This window comes from Ovis aries, chromosome 20 (genome assembly GCF_016772045.2).
Source record: "Ovis aries strain OAR_USU_Benz2616 breed Rambouillet chromosome 20, ARS-UI_Ramb_v3.0, whole genome shotgun sequence".
NCBI classification, from domain to species: domain Eukaryota; kingdom Metazoa; phylum Chordata; class Mammalia; order Artiodactyla; family Bovidae; genus Ovis; species Ovis aries.
Window position 1 is genome coordinate 3886438 of NC_056073.1, and position 22990 is coordinate 3909427.

At 43.2% G+C, this 22990-nt stretch overlaps 1 protein-coding gene across 34 annotated transcripts in view; it reads left to right on the top strand.

Moving 5' to 3' along the window:
• The window catches only part of DST (dystonin), a 524163-nt gene that overhangs the window by 481076 nt on the left and 20097 nt on the right, over positions 1–22990 (top strand). For all 34 annotated transcript variants that reach the window (XM_060403014.1, XM_060403015.1, XM_060403016.1 and 31 more), the window contains 11 exons: positions 166–321; positions 3318–3515; positions 3847–3975; positions 6587–6757; positions 7593–7748; positions 7925–8131; positions 11055–11174; positions 13262–13431; positions 14861–15020; positions 17446–17640; positions 18088–18216. In XM_060403014.1, the coding sequence (XP_060258997.1) occupies positions 166–321; positions 3318–3515; positions 3847–3975; positions 6587–6757; positions 7593–7748; positions 7925–8131; positions 11055–11174; positions 13262–13431; positions 14861–15020; positions 17446–17640; positions 18088–18216 (1791 nt within the window). The remainder of the gene's footprint in view (positions 1–165; positions 322–3317; positions 3516–3846; positions 3976–6586; positions 6758–7592; positions 7749–7924; positions 8132–11054; positions 11175–13261; positions 13432–14860; positions 15021–17445; positions 17641–18087; positions 18217–22990) is intronic.

Consider the following 22990-nt stretch of genomic DNA (forward strand, 5'->3'; position numbering starts at 1 on the left):
TTTTTTCAAACCTAAACTATAGGAGGATATGTGATTGGGTTCATGGGCTTTGCCTGTAGACCTCTGCAGTATGAAGCAATCATTTGTTCACTCGTGTTTTATAAACGTGGGCCATCTGTCCTGTTGGACATGTGAGTTGATCGTCTTCTGCCCCTCTGTCTGCAGCACAAGCTGGAGGGCGCCCTGTTAGCGCTGGGGCAGTTCCAGCACGCACTGGACGAGCTGCTGGCCTGGCTCACGCACACCGAGGGCTTGCTCAGTGAACAGAAGCCTGTTGGAGGAGACCCCAAGGCCATCGAAATCGAACTCGCCAAGCATCACGTATGTGGCTGTTACTGCATTGTCTGTTTTCTTCTCTCTGCATTTCTAGGGTCACCAGATGTTTCTGGTCTGTTTCTTTTTTAGGCATTTTATGGTTTTGACCCAAGATTCTCTTTGACATCTGCAACATAAGCACATTCCTTAAAAAAGATGATAGGCAAAATGTTTTTCTCATTGGTCAAGGTGGTTATTCTCCAAAATAGCAAGAATGGGGGATTTCTGTCTAAATTTTAGGAGGGCTGCGCGGCCAACACTGGAGGGTTTAAATTTCTGATTATCCCTGTCCTTGGATGACATAGTTGGACGAGTAGTTGAGAGCAGCCTGGTGAGCCACAGCTTTCTTGCCGGCTGTTGTGTGTTCCTTCCGGTCACCCTTCCCTTCTCGCGGCTCCATTGCTGCGTTTAGGCTTGTTGCCTGTTTCTGTCGGTGTCTCTCTAATCACGTTGGAGCTTATCCTTGTGTTTCTTTCTCTTACTTTTCACTGGCTTCTTGTGTCTCTCGGTCTTTTTTCTTTCCGAGTTAGCTTTTTAAAAGTGTTTGTTATGTTGAGGAGAGTTTTTACATGTCCTGTGCTTGCTTGGAAGCTTATAAATGGAACATGTTTGCCTTGAGATATATGCAGAAGAGTTTCATATTTTTGTCATCTTTGTGACACTGGTTAATAATTCCTAGTGGAAAATTCCGTCCATCTTAGTCAAGTCATGAGGTTTAATGAATAAAAGTTATGCCCTGTAGAGCTGATCCTGACATTCAGCAGGCTCTCATAGAACTTTTAACATTCACATTATGTGGTATCTTATCCTGCACGTTCTCTTTGATTATCATATGGAAACATTTGATTATTTTACATATTAACACCATTTTAAAATAATAGGTTTCTAGCACTTTAAGATCATGATATACAGTTTTTGATTATTCTTGCCTAATTCCTTTTCCTTCATGTGTTTCCCTACTTTAATTGTTCCCTAATGTAAATTTGTCTTCTGTTTTTACGCCGTTCTATCTATGTTTACCATCATTACCCAGCCATGTCTGATTAAGCAGTTAGAACTAACTTCGCATCATCAGTGTTTGTCCTCATTTATCCTCTATATTAGACCTCTGCAGTCAGAGTGGCTCTGCATGTAGACAGAATGTTTCTTCTCACAGTGTGAGTTTATAGCATTTACTTTGTCACAAACTTAGCCATTGTCCTAAAACTCACATACATCAGTGACGGGAACGTTGTAGAAGGCGGTAGAGATGGGAACATGAGGCACCCTGGCCCGGTTATTTTGCAGGGATGAGTTAGGCACCTTTAGTTTCCTTTAGTTAGGGATGTTTTCTCCTTGCATTTTTAAAAATTTTATTAATTTTATTGACGTGTCATTGATTTACAATGTGGTGTATAATTTCGCCATATAGCAAAGTGACTCAGTTATAAATATGTATGTATATATTCCTTTCATGTCTTTTCCATTGGTTTATCACAGAATAGTGAATATCGTTCCCTGTACTATACCGTAGCACCTTGTTGTTGATCTGTCCTCCATACACTAGTTTGTGTCTGCTAATCCCAGACTCCCAATCCTTCCTTTCCCCCTCTCCTTCCGTTTCTAAAGGTCACAATTCAAGGATTCAGAATTGCCAGCACAGATTTGGGAGAAAAGGAGGGAATATTCTCATCTCTGTCCTGCTTTGTGCTCTGGTTCCTAGGCTGTGGCTTATATAGCGGGACTCTGAACACTTATAAGAATGACTTTTATAGAATTATCATTTGCTTTTACTATGAAAATATTGAGCTCTTACCTTTTGAAAGTGTTTCCTACTGTTACCATATCAAAGTATCTGCTGCTTATAAAGATCACTCCTTACTCAGCTGACTTTATAGCTTTCGAAAAACCCTCCCTCACCAGATGCCCCAGAATCTGAGTGAATGGAGTCAGAGGAATAGTCATCACAGGTGGTTCATGCCCTTGGCTGAAATCCTCCCAGTCTGGGGTTCCCAGGGTGGGACATCCCACCCAGGATAACACACGGTGCTCCTTTTCTTTGCAACACACATCTGAGTGTAGAGGAGGATTGTCACAGACTTTCGCTAACAATAGAGGAAGATTTCTTCTGGTTTCCAAAAACATAGCACAGTCTTCACGAAAGGAAGCTATTCCTGAGCTGTTATTTGTTCTTTAAAATTCTTTAAAGAATTCTTTCTTTTAGCCTTGCAGTTGCTTTCTGCACTTACCACTCTTGTCCATGTTAATGCATCTAAGTGTCATTAATCTGTCCTTACATTCCCACCAGATAATAGAGTAGGAAGGTATTATGCACTGGGGTCTGTCCTGGGCATTTTATGTGTGTATTTTCTAGTAAGAGAACAACTGAATGGAATGCTGGGCTCATGCATTCTCAGTAGATGGTGAAATCTCCTCAGTAGATGGTGAAATCTCTTTCCCTTTAATAGTAGAGCCTCCTGGGGTTCCTTTCAACTTCAGAGTTAATTCTGGCACCCTTAAAACCTGAGATGATAAAATAATATTCTGTGATCATCATTTGTTTACTTTTTAAGAGTACTAACTGTAAGACATGGGAATATATTCATTTTATATTCAAATATATATCAGTACATTAGTATATGTTTGAAATTGCTACCCAAGACATGAAAATTAAGTTCAAGTAGAATGAGCTTGAATCAAATGAATATTTTTGAGTCTTTTAACTATAATCTCTAGATAATGTCATCAGTTGCAAAGCTGTTCTAATGGGACGCACTAGCAGTGTTCTCAGCATAATCATTTCAGGGGATGTTGGTAGATTGAAGATAATACTCATCAAAGCTGCAGAGCTAAGGGGAAAGAAGTCCACCATTTTAAAAAGTTCACAGTGTTAAAATTCTGTGTATATGATGTTTTAATTTCAAAAGGTTTCCTAACCAGGAAATAAAACAATTGCCTTAGAAGCGATAATAGTATATTACAAACTAGCAAACATCGTAAAAGTGTTATTGGAATATTTTCAGGTGCTCCAAAATGATGTATTAGCTCATCAATCCACTGTGGAAGCCGTGAATAAAGCAGGAAATGACCTAATTGAATCAAGTGCAGGAGAAGAAGCGAGCAGCCTTCAGAACAAGCTGGAGGTTTTGAATCAACGCTGGCAAAATGTTTTGGAAAAAACAGAACAGAGGAAGCAGCAGCTGGATGCTGCCTTGCGCCAGGTGAATAAGGGACTAAATCCTGAAACTTCCCGTAATCTTCTAGATCAAGATGGCATGGCCTTCTTTGATTGGTTTTCAGACCCCTGCTTAGTTTTTATACCTTGGGGAGAGGAGTAAAAATAAGTGGGATAAAGGTGCAGAGCTGAAGAAGACGCAGCTTTGTAGCTCTTAGCCTGGTGGTCTGATCTCCTGACGAGGAAGGGCAGGTGGTCCAGAGGTCCCTGCCGTTGTTCAGAATGCATGGCAAGGCTTAGCAGGCTGCTTAAGCTTTGTTTTTGGCTTCAAAGTGACCATATTTGGCACCTGTCTTGAACCTCTCTTCTCACTCCAGGCCAAAGGGTTCCATGGTGAAATTGAGGATCTGCAGCAGTGGTTGACCGACACCGAGCGGCATCTGTTAGCATCCAAGCCTCTGGGAGGTTTACCAGAAACAGCCAGGGAGCAGCTCAATGCCCACTTGGTAACTCTATTGTTTCCTCCAGCTCTGGCCTCAGATTAAGAAATTGACCATTTTGTATAGGCCTTGGTGGTAAATAAACTGTAGGTGAAAGTTTAAAGGCTATCCAGTTTTGTAGCAGAAATGTCAGTGGTTGACACTATTGATTAAACGTTGATTGAATTTTTAAAGTCAGAATCTCTGTTTTAAAGTGTAGTGTGTCAGTACATGAAAAAGAGGTTTTAGAAGCCTAGGCATTTTTTTAGAAGCACATCTTCCCCCCCAAAAAAGGATAAACTTTTATGGATAGTAATAGGGTAAATTTTAAACTGTGGTTCCTTGAGTGAAAAGAAAAATCCCAAAAGGGATCAGAATGAACTGAAAATGTATTGCTGTGAGTAAGATGCTCACTGAGTCTCAGAGAAGGCTAGGAGATGTGTTCTTGTCCTGTGAAGACAGAGCGACTTACTTGCTCCTTTTAACGTTGGTGGGGCTATGCCTTCAACCTCACACCCGCCAGGTTTGGACAAGAGGACGCTTGTTTTTCACTGTCTGTCCCTGAGCAGTGCCTCTTACCTGTGGGCTGTTCCCACTCAGACTCTGTAGCCCTGTCTCTCTTAAGGATAAGGAAGGAAAATAATGGAACTCGAGATTCGGACTTTTATCACGGCAGTGTGGGAAAATTTGACTGTCTCTGATCTATTGACGTTGCCTATTCATTTCCCATCATAATTCTACTCCAAAAGTTGTAAGAGAAAGCAGTGTGTTGCAGGTGTTGGAAACGAACCCTCTAATTTTTATATTTATGAATTTGCATCAGAAATCTTTTTTAATATTCTAATGCTTACAGTTAGCATCTTAAGAAATTAAAGCAGAAGTACTTAAGGGTTTGGCAAAAGGAATGGTCCATTGTATGTGAAAGTCTGTCCTCTTTAGTAATTCTCATGTTCCTGTAAAATCCTACTAATAAAGCTGCACTTATTGCGGATAATTTTGCATTTGATGATGTGGAGAGGAAGTGCCATCCTGTAGGTTTTGTGAAGAAATACAGCAGAGGTAACATTTGTTACGCAGTAGCTGTGAGCAGTTACAATGAATCCTATTAGTCCAGTAGATAATTTTCTAGAGTCTGTTTTCCTTGTTTTAGAAAATTATTATGTATGTGGTTTTGTTGTTAATATGTTGGGTTTGGGGTGCCACAAGGGACTCATTTGTTCACTGAAAAAGTAATTGACTAACTTGGGAGTGCTTGTCTTTTCCACAAATCTGTCCGTCTTCCAGTTATCTCCTTACTTCCCAAGAAGTACCTGCATAGCTGTTACAGTCCAACAAGTATAAGTTTAATGAATTCTTGAGCAAATATGCTTGAGATGATTGTCTAATAACAGCTATTTTTTAATTGTTAATTTAGAAGAATGTAAAGAAAAGGTTGGAAAGCAAAGGACTTATCTTTAGAATATTTTTTAGAAAATCACATATCATCATGTCTGGTTTGGGTAGGATATTTAAAATGAATTTGCTGATATAATTTGCTAGATTATAGGATTGGTTTAAGGAATTCTAAAGAGTTACTGATTTTCATAATACTGTTTCAGTCATGTTCTTTTGAGTTTGTTCTCTTACACATGAAGGAAACTAGAAAACTTGTGCTGTTACTATTTCCTGAGATTCAGCAATATTTAGAAGCTTTGCTTTGATTAGATGATATTGTAAATATGTTTAGAGGGGGATTTTTGTAAATATGTTTAGAGAGGAACTTTTTAAGGTTTAAGAAATTACAAAGTTTTGAGGCAATAAAGTTCTAAGATTAGTAGTAATTGTTGCACATCGTTATGAATATACCAAAACACTGACTTCTAGACTTTAAAAAGGTGATTTTTATGGACTGTATCTCAGTTTTTAGAATTATAAAATTGAAAGTGTTAGTATATAATTTTTCAGTGAGAGCTATGGTTTGACTTACATTAAATCAGATCAATGGAATAGAACTGGTCTTACTTTTTACGTGAATGTAACTATTGCTTCATTGATCTTCAGTTCTGAATCCATTTAAGGAGTATTTGTTTTTATTCTCTGTAGAAGATACACGCTGCATTCTAGTAGAAAACTTTTAAAATGTGATACGAGAGAGGAATATTTTATCCATAGGGCCGCAAGTCTGGCTTCTGTGATTTCAAAGTCTGAATCACCAACTTTTGTCTTACTATACTGGGTCTTTCCTTCTATCCACTGTAAGTCTTCTGAGCATAGAATTACGTTATAAAAAAAATACCATAGTTGTTGTCTCACGTCCCAGGGAGAGACTTAGAGAACCCATTGTACAGAGAGGAAATTGAGGCTCTCTGAGGTTACGTTACTCGCCCAGGGTCACAGAGCTGATTGGTTACTGTACTCTGTAACCTTCTGCAGTAGCATTTAAAATATCGACATATGTGAGATAGAGTGATAACAGTAGCGCCATTTCTAGGGTTTCTTGGTAGAAACAGTATGACTGTAGGTTTAGGTGTTCTTTCAATACAGCAGAAACTTCGAGTGTCAGGGTTATTTGTGAGCTGGATGGATTGATAATGTGGAAAAAGAACTCAGATTTTGTTCTCTTAAAAGTGATGTAATTTGGGGGAATATCTCCATTTAGGAAATCTGTGCTGCCTTTGATGTTAAAGAAGAAACATATAAGAATCTGATGCAGAAAGGCCAGCAGATGCTTGCAAGATGCCCCAAATCAGCAGAGACAAATATTGACCAAGACATAAATAACTTGAAAGAAAAGTGGGAATCGGTGGAAACGAAGCTCAATGAAAGGAAAGTATGTATAGCCTTGATGAACACTGTAGAATGAATGTCTCCATTTCATTGCATGAGTCTGACCTTATCTCCGAGTAAAATGTCAGTGCAACTTTTAATGACTCGTGTTTAAATATTCTTCGTATGCGTTTGGACATTAATGGGTTCTGAAAATAGTATTCTGTCTTAACATAGGAGAGCAGAGTTGAAGGAACCTATTCAGATGCAGATAGAGAAAGGTATATCATAGATGAAGTGTTACTAGATATAGTTTACAATAGCCTGTGAACCACTCAAATTCTGAGTGGTTAAATAATTTTAATCACACTTATTAAGCCAAAGGCAGGCTGTGTGTAGGCTTGGGGTGGAGGGAGGGAGACCAAGAAAATGAAATGAATTGTATATATAAAAATAAGCACTTACGCAACAAAAATCTTTGAGAGGGAATTAAAAATATTAATCGTCTAAAAATGGTAGGCTTGGAATACTAGATCATGTGCCTTCACCAACGGAGCGTAATGTATATATATTTCATAGTATTTTGATCCCCAAAATGAATCATATGCATGTCACATTTCCCTTTTCTACGTTCTGTTTTGTAATTATGTTCTGTTGCTGATTGTTCCCAAGCCGTAATTTCAGTGTATATAAGTTCTTTTTTACCTGCACTGCGATGCTTCTCACTCTACTTGAAGGGACTCGGTTAGCCAGTATTCAAAACCTGTCTGGGAGAGATGCAGAGATATGCAGACTATGCAGAAATACAGCGCGGATGGAAAGGGGGTCTGTCAGAGCGTGGTCACACTGGGGGAGAGCGCCTTGAATACCACAGAATGCTCACTGATCCGTCTTTGCAGGTTAAACTGGAAGAGGCTCTCACCTTGGCCATGGAGTTCCACAACTCCCTCCAGGACTTCATCAACTGGCTCACCCAGGCAGAGCAGACCCTCAACATGGCTTCCCGGCCCAGCCTGATCTTGGACACTGTCTTGTTTCAAATCGATGAACACAAGGTACGCTGCAGCCCTGATGTACAGCACTCACCTTTCAGACGTTTTTAGACATCAGGCTGTTTTAATGGGAAAAGCATACTTTTGGTGGTTTGACTACTGTCTTTTGCAGCTCCTCATCCCAGAAGCATTTCAAGATCCATTTTTCCTTACCATGCTTTTTTTATTTTTTTGGAAAGGTCTTTGCCAATGAAGTCAATTCTCACCGAGAGCAGATCATAGAGCTGGACAAAACTGGAACCCACCTGAAATATTTCAGTCAGAAGCAAGATGTCGTTCTCATTAAGAATCTGCTTATCAGTGTACAGAGTCGCTGGGAGAAAGTGGTCCAGCGCTTAGTGGAGAGAGGAAGATCTTTGGATGAAGCAAGGAAGAGGGCCAAGCAGGTAAACCTCTGTAAAGATCCTCTGAACTCGGCAGTGACTCGGTTAGGTTATTAAATATATGTTGTTATTAAAGTCCTTTTACGGCAGACTGTGCCTTGTGTAGCTGTCGTGGCCTGGGGCCAAGGTGTTTATTTCCTGCAAGGAGCGTGGCCTGAGTCTGGAGGATGACTTCACTTTCTGAGCTGGCAGCAGCCCCAAGCCCTGGGGATCAGCCTTGGAGGGACTGGTCTTAGCTTGATCTCACTGATGGACCCGTATCATCAGGGCTTGAAAAGACCCTCCATAGTTCTGTTGTTGGTTCTGTTTGCTTTCTTTGTCCTTCCAGCCTCCACTCGCATATTCAGAGTGAGGCAGTCTATTACACTGCTATGGCTGTGTAGCTCCGAAACCAGGCTTTCTCCCCACGGGCCCCCAGGCAGCTTTCTGAAGGCGTGCTCTGGGTCTGAGCTGCTCCCATCCCAGGGTCCTCCTCTCCTCTCCCAGTTCGTGCACTTGTTGGCAAGCCTTCCTTTCTTCTCTGGTTGGATACCGCTCCATCCGACTTTGAAATGAACTGTTTGAATCTTGGGGCGGGGGGGAGCTGGTTTTTTAATCTAAAGAATCTCACAAGGAGCTTTTCTTCCTTCCTTCATCTGTCATTAATATTCTGTTCTAGACTGAATGCTGAAAAGTACAGTGATACATTTCTGTACTCCAGCGAAGAAGGAAGATGCACCCCCCCCCACCCCCGGCTTGGCATGTAGCTTTGATTTTTAGCTAGGAACTTCTTGGAATAACATCTTTATCATGACTCTTTCCAACCCATTCATTTGCATTTGTCTGGCATTGGTGTTAGGCTTGGTTATTTGGGGAGCGAGGTTCAGTTGGGCAATGCAGTAGATGACCTGGGAGTCCAGTGTTGGAGCATTTGAAGCAGTCAGCATAACATGTTTAAAGGCTTGAGAAATGACAAATTGCATTGTGATAGGATTACAGGCCGAGTGTCTCTTTTTGAGTGGGAAGTGTGGTGTGTTCCATGTTATAAGTGCGTCTCTGGAATGGAATCAGCCTGGATGTTTTTGTAGGACAGCACTCAGGCCAGACTTGCCGCGTCTCCTCCCGCCTGTGCAGCTCCGTCGGCTGCACTGGAGGCAGTCTGAGTTAAGAGCATCTGATCACCAAAGCCTCTTGGATATCAGCTGCCGATTGGCCACTGTCTTCCACCTTTCTCTATTGAGTCCATCTTATTTTCTCAATTTGTTCAGTTAAACATGTAAGGATACTGTTCTCCGTGCAGAGGGATGTCGTTTCTTCTATTTGAGTGACTTCAAAACAGTTTTGAGAGCAGAACCAGCCTCAGGACGTGTGCGTTTGTGTCCTCGTACTTACTGCTCAGTTGTTACAGGCTGTGCTGTCTGCAGATGGCCCGGCACTGTCGTCAGCTGTTTGTTTATTTATTCTGATATCTCAGGTTTGGCTCAGATCTTGGCTGCAGTTCTCTGACTTGGGCAATCTGTGTGGCTGTTCTGGCCTCTCTGTTTTCATTGCTGAGTTGATTACCCCTGGGGGAGGGGCCTGGGGAGAGGTCTCTAACGAGACGGTCTCCACTGGACCTTTGCCGCCTTGCCATTTTCTGCTCTCACTGTGCTTGTTGTCAGAAGTCTTTTTGTTATTTCACTGTTCATGTTCTTTGATAGAAAGCAGACTTTATTTTGATTGCTCAAGTTTTTGCTATGTTTCTGTTTCCTTGAGTTCCTTAGAAGAAATAATTTGTAACCAATTTCCCAGTTTGGTATCCAGAAACAGTACCAGCTGAAATCAAATATTGGATCGGCCAAAAAGTCCACTCGAGCTTTTCCATACCATCGCATGGAAAAACCCAAACGAACTTTTTGGCCAACTCAGTGTATATAGCACCAGAATAGTTCAAGGTTGAAGACAGAGAGAATTCTGTTTTGCTAGAACTCAGGTATGGTGGGCACTCTTATATATAAAACCAGCATGGGAGGCTCAGGCATTGATGGGAGGGTTCCGAGAGCAACAAGAAAGACATTGAACTGTCTTTGCATTAAATAGGAATGTAATGGCCCCTTTTTGTTAAAAATGAATGTACAGACTTTATCCTTTTTGTACCTCTCTCTTATCATAGGAATTAAACACCTGAGAAGTGAACCCAGATTTGTCAGCAGACAACAGCAGACGCCTGCATTATTATTGTTTTTTATTGTTTTATTGAAGTGTAGTTGATTTACAATGTTGTGGTTAATTTCTGCTGTGCAGCATTGTGACTCAGTTATACAAATATATATTCTTTTTCATTATGGATTATCACAGGATATTGAACAGAGTTCCCTGTGCTGTGCAGCAGAACCTTATTGTTTATCCATCCCATACGTAATAGTTTGCATCCGCTAATCCCAGACTCGCCGATTCTTCCCTTCCTCGCCCTCCCCCTGAGCAGCCAGAAGTCTGTTCTCTGTCTGTGAATCTGTTTTGTTCTGTAGAATGTTCGTTTATGTCATATTGTAGATTCCAATCAGAACAGCATTCAGAAAGCCAAATGAAAAAAAAAAAGCAATATGAGAGACCTGTGGGATAACACAAAGCATGCCGGTCTATGCTTATGTTAGTTATTAAGCAGAAGCAGGGGTGGGGCGTTCTGCCTGATCTCCCTGCCTGCCCCAGGCCCTACTTCTGTTTCTGTTAAAGCTGACTGTGTTTGAATGAGTTGTAACAAAGTGGCCGTGGGGCGTGACCACAGAAGCATTAACAAGACGTTTTGCAGTCTGCTGATGAAAATATTCCTTCCCCTTCTTCTTCAGGGAAAACTTTGAAAGAATAATTTCTTACGTTTCTGTTACTATTAGTTTCTGTTTAAAAATGTATTCGATTTCAGATCTAGTGAGTGTGCCCGACTGGACAAAGGTGTGAATTTCTTTTACAGTTCTACGACGCTTGGAGCAAGCTTATGGAGTGGCTGGAAGAGTCAGAAAAGTCTCTGGATTCTGAACTGGAAATCGCCAACGACCCAGACAAAATCAAAACGCAGCTGGCACAGCATAAGGTGGGTGGGCAGCTAAAGGAAGCACATTGCATTATTTTAAGTCTCAAGGTCACTTTGAAATTCTTATCTGATTGTGTGTTTATTCATCACAAGAGAAGAAAGCCTGTCCAACGTGGACTCATACTAAATTTAAAACCACTTGCCCTTCATGTTGGTCAAAGGGCCGTAGCATCTTTACTCTCCAAGAATCATTCCATTATGATTCCAGGATTAACTGTTAAAAGAAAACACACAAGATTAAAACTGGACTTTTTTACTATCTGAAATAATACATGGAGGATTTCCAGAGGTTGAACCTTGGTACCTCAGTTTATCACAACTGCTTTGTCTTGTCATTTCTTTCATAGCCATGCAGAAGATAATTGTGTACTGAAAAGAATGTAGGTTTTGCCATATAGATTGCTTTCAACAGTGCAGTGGGGAAAATTGGTTGCCTCATCCTAAATTGGTATTATCGTGTATGTGTGTGAAATTTCACCCTTGTCTTCACAGAGACATGGTCACCGGCTTCCTTGTACAGACAAGAAGATACGGAAACACTGTTTTTTGTATTTTCTAAAATATATATTCCAACCACATGCCATTCAAAGACCACTTCCCCATTCTCCCCAGCACTTTTTACTTTGGGTCTTTCTATATATAACTGTTTGTAACGTGATCATCAGCCCTCAGGGTGAGGATGTGTGTTGAAGGAGCTTGTTCCGTCAATGGGTTCGTAATTTTAGGTTTTACATGTAAATCATTGCTTGGAACATGATAATTTTTAAAAGGCTGTAAGGAATTGGTTGATGTAAGTTTTATCATCATCATGAAGTTCTAGCCATCATGTTTATCCAGGCTGGTGGCTCCATCCATGGGTGTTACTGACTGCAGGGGTCGGGATGCTGGGGTCACGGGGGCCCTTTCTTTGGCTGGATGAGGGGTCGCGAGTGGCTCGTCCTGCTGGCCCCTCTGCATCTTCCCAAGAGCTGCCCCTCCAGCACTGGCAGCCCAGAGACAGGGACCAGCACCCTCCCTGCCCTTCTCAGAGGAGACCACCTGATATGAACATAAGCATAGACGCAGGATTATGAACTCTGATGAAAGCACATTGCATATTTAACGCAGGAAGTCCTGGGCATACGGATGTGTGCAGAACTCTATTAGATTCTCTTTCCTAGTCTGACCTGTGAAGGTCACCCTTCCTCTGAGACAAGGATACGAGGTACATTAAGCCAGTTTTAAAAGAAGTCTTTTCTCTTTATCATTTGGGTATGTTTAAAAACTTTGACTCTGTCCTGTATTCAGCTATAACATTTGTTATGTATCCGCAGTGTGAAGAGATAAACACACGTGTCAATACCATGATTCTAAAGCTAGCATTCTATTGTGAATAACAGGAAAAAATAATAATAACAGAAAACAAACTACAAAAATAGATAGTGGAATGAGTACGTGTGTGTGCGCTAAGCTGCTTCCGTGTCTGACTCTGTGTGACCCCGTGGACTGTAGTCTGCCAGGCCCCTTTGTCCGTGGGATTCTCCAGGCATGCATACTGGGATGGGCTGCCATTCCCTTCTCCAGGGGATCTTCCTGACTCAAGGATAGAAGCTGGGTCTCCTACGTTGCCTGCACTGGCGGGCAGGTTCTTTACCACTGGTGCCACCTGGGAAACTTATTGCCAAAAACAGTCATTCTCAACTTTAAGTCGTAATTGCCCAGAGTATTAGCTACCTTTTCCTGTCCAAACTGTCTTGGGTCTCTCGAAAGGTTATTAGCAATTCCGTTTTATCATCACTGTTTGTATTGTTTGCAGTTTATATCTACATGCAGTTTATACATTCAGGATTGGTTTTGCTTGGAAACTGTTCTTGTGGTAACGGTAGGCGCTCTGAAAGACACTTGGATTCTGCGAAAAGTTAATCCTTCCGTTTGAAAGTGTAAAGGCTCTGCTCTCCCCGGGCGTGTTCCCGTGTGTGCACACTGTAGCACCTGACTCAGTGATGGCCCGTGTCTCCGCTTACTTATCGGGGATTTTCACTGTCTCTTACCTATTTGTGGATTGGTCCCGAGTAGACACACACACTGTTTTCTTGTTGAACACGTAGGAGTTTCAGAAATCCCTCGGAGCCAAGCATTCTGTGTACGACACCACCAATAGGACCGGGCGTTCCCTGAAGGAGAAGACCACCCTGGCTGACGACAACCTGAAGCTGGACGACATGCTGAGTGAGCTCCGGGACAAGTGGGACACCATCTGCGGGAAGTCGGTGGAGAGGTGAGACACGCCCGACGGCCGCCGCTCCCCGTGCTGGACCCCAGCAGGCTCCGGTCCTGGTGCCTTGCAGGGAGGGCTGGGGCCCCTGAGTACATGCCTCCTGTGCCTGGAGAGCACCTGCTCACCCTGGAGGCTTTGCTGTCCATTACTGTTTGTCTCTAAGTGCTCAGTTCATTCAAAACGACCTCCCCCTCTGAGCCTCCCACCACCCCTGCCGTGGGACCGGCCCCCTGGTCTGCCATCGTCCTCCTCATGCTCATCCCCACATCCCAGCAGACCTGTGTCCTTAGAGCCGAGGTGGGCTCTTGGGGCCTCCCTGCCCATAGCCTTAGGGGCCAGCTCTTGGGTGTAGACCAGGACACGGGCTCCTCACTGTGCTCAGCAGTGTCCTGCCAGCCTGGCCCCACCGCCCCTTCCCGTCTCCTGCCGCCTCCTCCTCACATATCAGCCAGGAAAACCCAAAACGTCAAGGAAGTTTTAAGCACCTGAGAAAGTGGAACAGCAGTGGCAGAGTTTGTGCACGCGCGTGTGCTGGGTCGCTTACTCGTGTCCGACTCTGTGCGACCCCGTGGACTGCAGCCCAGCAGGCTCCTCTGTCCATGGATTCCCCGGGCACCAGTGCCGGCGTGGGCTGCCGTCTCCTCCTCTCGGGGATCTTCCCGAGCCAGGGATCACTTCTGCACCTCTTGTGTCTCCTGCATTGGCAGGCAGGTTCACGTTGCTTATAAACGCTTTCAGCTTTCTCGTCCATAGTTAGTCTAATTGCTTTTGTCAGTGTCAAGATTAAACAGCATATTATATATTTCATTCTAGGGAGCTTCATCATGTTTTTTATGGTTCGTTTTTAAAAAAAAATCTTTAAAATCGTCTCCAGTCTCAGAAGGTTACAACTTTTTGCAATGTCCTCTAAGTGATTTCACAGCAGTTTATAAGGCATTCTTGCAGAGACAGAAACAGGCGCGCGAGTGGCAGGCATTAGCAGTGGGGCACAGTGACCACAGAGCCAGCCTGAGGGGCTTTGGGGTGATAGACTGTGTCCTGATTGTGATGATGTTACGTGAATACAGACGTGTTAAAATCCATGGAACTGTACCCCTGCAGACTCCAACGTACTGCATGACTCCTGAAAATGTACATTTTTTCATGGAAAAGGCATATTTTTATGACGAAAGCAAAGGGTCCGTGACTTCCAGAGGTGATGATGAGGGACATTTCCTGCAATAGATGCCATGTATTTAAGGGATAAAAAAGAAAATTTGAGAGAAATTTTGTTATTTTCTAGGAAAGCAGAGAAACCACAGTGAATCCTAATAATGCTCCTTTTCTCTTGAGGTCTGCCCAGCCTTCACAGATGGATTTTAGATGTTCCGTTCTTAGAGGGTGGCTTTTTTGTTGCCCAGATTGATCTTTTTTCCGTTCTTCCCACCAGACAAAACAAATTGGAGGAAGCCCTGTTATTCTCTGGGCAATTCACAGACGCCCTGCAGGCCCTCATTGACTGGCTCTACAGGGTCGAGCCCCAGCTGGCTGAGGACCAGCCTGTCCACGGAGACATCGATCTGGTGATGAATCTGATCGATAATCACAAGGTATGATTATCTGGGACATGTTATTTTACCTCGTCTGATTATTCTGAATAGAGGGAACTGTAATTATTTCATTGAGCCTTTCAAGATCTGGAGACTGTGTGTCATGCTGCGTCATAGTCTTTAATATTGAAATATATATGCCTTTGAGCAGAATCAGGAAGTCCACTTTAAAAGCTGTGCAGGAAAATTGCTTTAGTATCAGTGGAATACTTTGGTTTTACATTTCCACATCTGAAACCTTGCTAGAATTTGGGAAGTGATTTCATTGTCTGCCACTTTAAAAAGTATTTTAAGAATGTTTTATTAATGCATTTAAGTAATTGTGTGATGCAGTTTAAAATCACGCACGTGGTGGCCTGGAACTAGGTCGTTGCTGAAATACTACGTTTGTGACGTGAGCTGCATCACAGATCGGCGTCTCTGTTTTCAGAAACCGTGTTAGCCTTGCCCCTGGACCTGTAGCAGTTTATGAGACAAACCGCGTGAGCCATCAGGGATTTCATTACTACTTTAAGAAAACTGGTTTCCTTGCAATCTCCTGATAGCTATGCTAAACTGTTGTAGAAGTCAGAGGTGATATTTGAGACTCCCACTGATACTGAGTGTGAGGTCTTCAGTTACGATCAAATGCTGATAGAACTTAAAGAATCTTGCAAACAACCTGAGGCCTGGTACTCTTGTAGGGTTGTTAGGCGCATGCACAGTTACAACACTCCACTTGAATTCATATATAATTCTCTATAATTTTGCAGTTCAGAAACTTTATTTAATTTTAAATGTTCTCTTTACACCTTCCTGGTTATGCTATTTTGATCTTACCTGTTAGTTTTAAAATAACTGGTGTTTTGCATATTTATTTGCCTTTTTCTCATTCCATGATCACATTATATTCATAGAAGGGAATTTGTTGGGTTTGAACATGAGCAGGAATTAAGAGAATAGATGAAGAGCATCAATCAGGTCTACTAACATGTTAAAAGCTTTAAATTGTGTTGCTTTGCCTATACTGAGACAAATGTTTTGTGGGTGATTAATGCAGTCTTTCTCATCCCCTGGCACTCACTCAGAGAGTAATGAATAATGTAATGTTACTTTGTACATAAATGCCGTTTTTATAAGCTCACTGTCTAAATATTTACTCCCCTAGGCACTTGCCAGGTTTTTTCTATACTAAAGGTCAACAAGAATGAATTAATCATTCAGCATTAGTAATACAATTGAAAGGCCCAATAAGAAGTTAACGTATGCAGAGTGCATTGGAAGGTCTGCTCAGAACCGTTGGACCACTCCTATCACAAATGGAAGCATCAGAGCCTGTACCTTGGATCTGTGTGTGTGTGTGTGTGTGTGTGTGTGTGTGTGTGTGTGTGTGTGTGTGTATCTATGGGTACACCTCATTTAACACTGTCAGTGTGAAGTCAGCAAAGAACTCATCACACTGGTTTTGGATTATTTTCAACGGGCTCGCTTTTGTGAATGATCCAAGTATCAGACGAGAAACTCATGGATAGAGTCAAAAGGATAAAATGTGCTTGATAGTGTTCGTTTGTGATGACTTTTTAGAAAAATAAGTTGATTTTAGTTTATAAAGGAAGTTGGTTATTTGAAAGGTCTGGTTGCAGACAGACAGACTCTTAGGGTCAGAAACGGGTTCATTCTGTGGCCAAAGAAGTCATTTTAACCCCTGGCAAATCAGAGCTCACCAGACCTGGGCGAGAAAGAAGAATAAAAAGCTTTTCCTTCAAGGTGACAGATGAGGGGTCGAGCTTCTAAAACCTGTCCTCACGAGTTAGTGCCCAGGGTGCTGTGAAAGATGTGACAGAGGATTGTTAGAGGGAAAAAGGCCGCGTGCCAGCCCCTGCAGGGCTCCCCGCCCTCCTCCTCGAGTCAGTCTCCGCGGCACGTTTGCTGGTGGAGAGCAGTCTGGTGGCCGGCACAGGGTGCCGGAGTCCAGAGCAGCGGGAGCACCCTCACAAAGAATCACAGAGACAGTCTGACGCATTTTGTTTTCTGGAGGTTTTTTTTTTTTTTTGGCCTCACCACAGAATCTTAGTTCCCCAACCAGGAATCGAACCCTTGCCCCTGCAGTGGAAGCCCAAAGTCTTAGCCACTGGACTGCCAGGGAAGGCCTGAATTTGATGCATTGATGCATGAGATTGAAATAAAGAGGGTGGCCACCAGTATTTAAGTCCAACCTATCATTTAAGAAGGAACATTCACTCAGGAAGGCATTACAAGGTTGATCAAATTGACAGGAGTGGTGTGACTTGTCTTATTTTCTGAAATTCTGCAGAAGACCCAAGTCGTTAAAGCGTAGGTGCTGGAGAGCCGCGCATGATGCTAGGTGCACGTGCCTGTTTCATGTAGTATGTATCCCTCTTTGGGCTTGGCAATTGAAAGTTCGTTTTAACAAATTTGCTCCCAGGTCTTCCAGAAGGAGCTGGGGAAGAGGACCAGCAGTGTGCAGGCGCTGAAGCGCTCGGCCCGGGAGCTCATAGAGGGCAGCCAGGACGACTCCTCCTGGGTCAGGGTCCAGGTGCAGGAGCTGAGTACACGCTGGGAGACCGTGTGTGCCCTGTCCATCTCCAAGCAGAGCCGCCTCGAGGCTGCCCTGCGCCAGGTAAAGGCCTGCGCTCGCACCGCCAGCGGTGCCCCCCTTATCTAGGCTGGGTTATTCAAGGGGGGAAGTTAGAGCATCCTTCCATGCCTTCTCCCACCTACCATCTCCTCCCCGAAGAATTTCAGTGACTCACAGAGTGAGGTTTTCTAATCTTCCCACAAACTGCTGGTGGAACCTTTTTTCAGCAAAAACGTTAAGATGGGCTGCTGTTCCCTGCAAATGAGATGGTTAAAATGGTGAACTGTTCTTCCTATAGGCATTTCCAACAGATTTTCCTACATTTGTAAAATTCAGCACCATGTGTCTTTCTCTTTTTCCTGGGAATCATGGATATAATGAATCAGTTTAAGACTTGTTTGGGTTTTTTTTTTTTTTTTCATGAAGAGGAAGACAATGCTACTAACAAACGTATTTGTGAATCTCTTTTGGGCACATGTGCACCCTTAGGCGGAGGAGTTTCACTCGGTGGTCCACGCCCTCCTGGAGTGGCTGGCGGAAGCCGAGCAGACGCTTCGTTTCCATGGCGTTCTCCCAGACGACGAGGATGCTCTCCGGACTCTCATCGACCAGCATAAAGTGAGTTACATGCATGCTCAGTGAAAAATACGTGTGAAAGCCAAACAAAATAGAAGAAAGTGAATTCATGACTGCAAATACCAGCTGCGTGAGTATCTTCCTTTCTGAGAACGGGTATAAGATCTGGTACGTTTTCAGAATTTATCTGCATCTTCCCTGCTTTCATAGGTATGCCCACATGCACCCACCCACATGGATGTGTGGCTGTCTTTATTATGCCTTCTTCATAGAAGGTGGATCTTTTAAGACTAGTTACTCAAAGGGGACCCTCCTACACCGTTGGTGGGAGTGTGAGTTGGTGCAGCCACTGTGGAGAACAGTGTGGAGGTACCTCATAAAACTGAACACAGAGCCACCATATGATCCAGGAACCCTCCTCCTGGGCATATGTCCAGATAAAACTGTAATTCAAAACGACACATGCACCCCTGTGTTCATAGCAGCACTGTCCACAATAGCCAAGGCATGGAAGCAGCCCAGATGTCCACTAACAAACGAATGGGTGAAGACGATGTGGTACATAAATATATATGTACAGTGGAGAGTTACGCAGCCACAAAGAAGAAGGAAATAACGCCATTATGCAGGAGCATGGGTGGACCTAGGAATGCTCATACTGAATGAAGTCAGACAGAGACAGACAAATGTCATGTGATACCACTTATCTGTGGAATCTAAAATACGACGCAAGCGAACTTACCTACCAAACAGTCTCACGGACGTAGAGAACAGGCTTCTGGTTTCCGTGGAAAGCAGGGGGCTGGGGAGAGGTGGATTGGACATTCGTAGGATGGATGAACCACAGGGTCCTGTTGTACAGCACAGGGAAGTATATTCAGTATCCTGGGATAATCCATAGCGGAACAGAATATAGAAATACGTATCTGTATAGCTGAGTCACTTTGTTGTACAGCAGAAATTAACACAATATTGTAAATCAAGTATACTTCACTATAAAAGATAAATTAAAAAATAAAGCTAGTCACTCCTGTTTTTCTGTCTCCAGGAAGCACATTTTTTCTAGGGAGCTATTTGGCTCCTGAGCAAAATTGGTCAATTTTGATGCACTTAGATACACATTTGAAAGATGAAATGTCCTTACTGAGCAGTAAGTATAACATTTATAAAATTATGCCATTAGAATTGTAAATTAATAATTTTTACCTTTGTAAGCAAGACAAGTAGTTTAATAACTGGTCTTGGAATTTTATTTTTAAGCCTCTGCAATTCTGTTCTTAATCAAGAGCTACTTTAAATTCTTTTGCAAAGTAACTTATACTGTAAATTATAGATTAAAATGGTTTATGTAAGTAGACATACTATTAAATAATTAACCAAATAAAATTCTGACCAGAGTGTTCAGGTCAAGATTTTTCCTGTGGTAATACATAGGACTTGCAAAACCCTTATGAGAGTGGTCCAGAGAGCTCTTCAACAGATAATTTTTTAACCTTTGATTCTAAAAATGAGGAATTTGCAGTGCTAATAGTGTTACATTGTTCCCCCTGGGATATAGTGTTCATTAATTGTCTTGAAATTAAGTATCTTGAGGGTTTTTTCTATTTTTAAATTAAAGTACAATTGATTTACAGTGTTGTATTAATTTTATATATAAATGTGTACATTGTATAATTTACATACACACACACACACACACACACACACATACGTACAGTCTTGTTTATATTCTCTTGCGTTACGGGTCATCCCAGGATACTGAATATAATTCCCGGTGCTACACGATAGGACCCTGCTGTTTCCTGTCCTATGTATAGAAGCCCGCCTCGCTGACCTCAACTTCCCACTCCGTCCCTCACCCAGCCCCCTCCCTCTTGGCACCCGCAAGTGTGCTGTGTGTCTGTGAGTTTGTTTCTGTTCCGTAAGTAAGCTCTTTCGTGTCGCAGCTGAGGTTCCGCATGTACGTGGCATCGTGTGGTGCTGGTCTTTCTCTGACTTCTCTTAGTATGATCGTCTCTGGGTGCATCCACGTCACTGCAGAGGGTTCGACCTCACTCTTTGTCTGAGTGATGTTCCATTGAATATGTGTGCCACGTCCTCTGTTCCCCCATCTGCTGACGGACAGCATCTGTTGGTGGACGTCGAGGTGGCTTCCTTGTCTTGGTCATTGTGCGCATGCTGCTGTGAACACAGGGGTGCATGGAGCTTCGTGCATTAGAGTTTGGTGTGGGTGTATTCCCAGGTGCAGGATTGCTGGATCATATGGTAATTCTACTTTTAGTTTCTGAAGAACTTCCATCCTGTTCACCACAGTGGCTACCCACTTAGATTCCCACCAACAGTGTAGGAAGGTTCCCGTTTCCCCACACTCTCTCCAGCATTTGTCATTTGCAGACTTTTTAGTGATGGCCATTCTAACCAGTGTGAGGTGGTACCTCATTGTAGTGTTGATTTGCATTTCTCTCATAATTCGTGATGTTGGGCATCTTTTCATGTGCCTGTTGCCTGTTTCAGTGTATTGATACTGTTAGTGTCAGCATTTCCTGTGAGTTGTAAAGGATCTTTTTAATAACCATTGAGTAACCTGGTGTTTGTTGGAAACACATCATTAATTCCAGTGTAGACTGGATGACATCATGGGTGGTGACTTCTTATTTTCATCACTGTACTCACTCTCTCGTGATGGTTTGCCTACCCTGTAGCAATGAAATATTGCCTCGTTATTCATAAAAGGGATGTGAGCTTATATAACCTTATCTGGAGGAAACAAATGCTGCCTTCACTTTTTCAAGTTGAAGCTAGACTATATAAGTAGGAAAATGACATCACGTTTGCTGTCCTTTGTTGACTCAGTTCAGTATTTTGAAAATCTGCTTTGTGTTACCATGTGCTGACCATCAGCTGCATTGGGCTCCGCTGGCGTGCTGGGGTTAGGGTGTCAGAGTGTCTCTCCTGAAGCCCCGGGTTCATACGTGCCCTGCAGAATGACGCCCCCTGTGGTATCACCACCTTCACAGCGGGACCAGGAAGCCATCAGAAACACGGGAGGCAGGCAGCCAGGTTGCGGTAGTGGTTTTAACAACAGATTCCTTTTGAATATTTTTAAATTAGCATACAATTACATGCAGTGTTATAAATGTAATAGTATTTTACAGTAACATTGTTCTTTCTTTCCCATTTCCTTTGTTTCCCTTCACACATTCACGAATAGAAGGCAAACAGAATCCTTAACTTCTTGGACTAGAGCCCTCTCGGTAGAATCCAGTTTCCAAATTGGCAAGGTTTCCCACGTGACCACAAGCCACCAAGCAGCGCCCAGACGGGGCCTGGAGGAGCCCGGGACGCTGTGTTGGCTGGCACCTGGTCCACACCGTTCCGTGGGGCCTGGTTGGCAGTGTGGGAGTGGTTAAACGTGCACGATTGGGTCAGCTCCCCTCTGGAAAGGCACAGCTGCTCTTAACCTCTGCTTTTCTCTCTTCCTAGTAAAGTTCGCTTTCTTTCACTTTGAAGCGAAAATTAAAATATTTTTATAGTAGATCCTGATGTTTGAAAAGTGGGTCCTTAAAGTCTGTGAGTCTGTTTCTGTTTTGTAAATAAGTTCATTTGTTTATGGTTACCAAGGGGAAAGGGTGGGTGGAAGGACACATTGGGAGTCTCGGGGTAACGTGCGCACACTCCTGTATATAAAGGAGGTGCTCAACAAGGACCCGCTCTACAGTCCAGGGAACCCCGCTCAGCACTCTGTAGCGACCTTTATGGGGAAACTGTGAAAAAGAATGGGTACATGTATGTATATAACTCAATCATTTTGCTGTGCACCAGAATCCAGTACAGTGTTGTCAGTCAGCTGTACCCCAGCGTAAACTGAAAGTTACAGTAGGTCATGTCAAGCGGAGTGACTGAACCTGGATTCCCCCAGCATTTATTCAGCCATAGAGACACAGAATTGAAAAGTCACTCTCTTGATCTCATGCACCTTAACATCTAGTAGCTGTGCATGTAAATGGATTATTTTATCAAAGCAAAATGCCAGCATAGGACGCATCAGACAGCCACTTTGGAGGTTCGAAAGGAAAGGTCGCTGCCTGTAATTGGAGATGACCCCCTGGTTACCGGGCATGGGTAACAGCGGTGCCGTCCATCCCCTCCCACTCTTGTCAGGGCAGGAATTGTTCTTGGTGTGGGGTCCAGATAGATCAGGGGGGTCAGTGGGTGTTTGAAATTCAGTGCAGGGTTTGGGAGGCATGTCACATTTTTTAGGGCCAAGATTCTCATCTTTCAGCCCCACTTTCTGAGTTCTGTGATACGTGAATCTACGGGTACAGTTCTGATGGCCAAAAGTAAAGCATGTGAGATACTTGTAAGCAGATTGGTTTGACTGCCTCCAGACTTGTTGAGGTTTGTGCATCCTGCCGAAGCTGAGGATGGCTCTCTTTACCGGACTTTGAGATGGGTGCTTCTCCCAGAGCCCAGCCCTGTCAGACCGCTTGCTCCAGCCTCGGGCCTGCTTCCCGCCTGGGTGCTGGGGTTTCTCTCCTGCGGCCCAGACCTTCCCAGTTCCCGGCCAGCCCACTCTCTTCCTTGGCACTTTTTGGATACGCATTCCTGTCATTCCTGGCACAGTGAATGCTGCTTTAAACACTAACCTCCTTGTCTTGTTTGCTGGAACTTTTTTTTTTCAATCCATATTGTTTCTGTCTGGTTTAGGCCCAGTCCCAATTCTCCTCTCTATGACTGTAATAATTATATTCAAATTCAGGAGCGTGTTTTTTTGTATCATGTGTTTGTAAAGCATGAGATAGTATCCTGCAGTTGG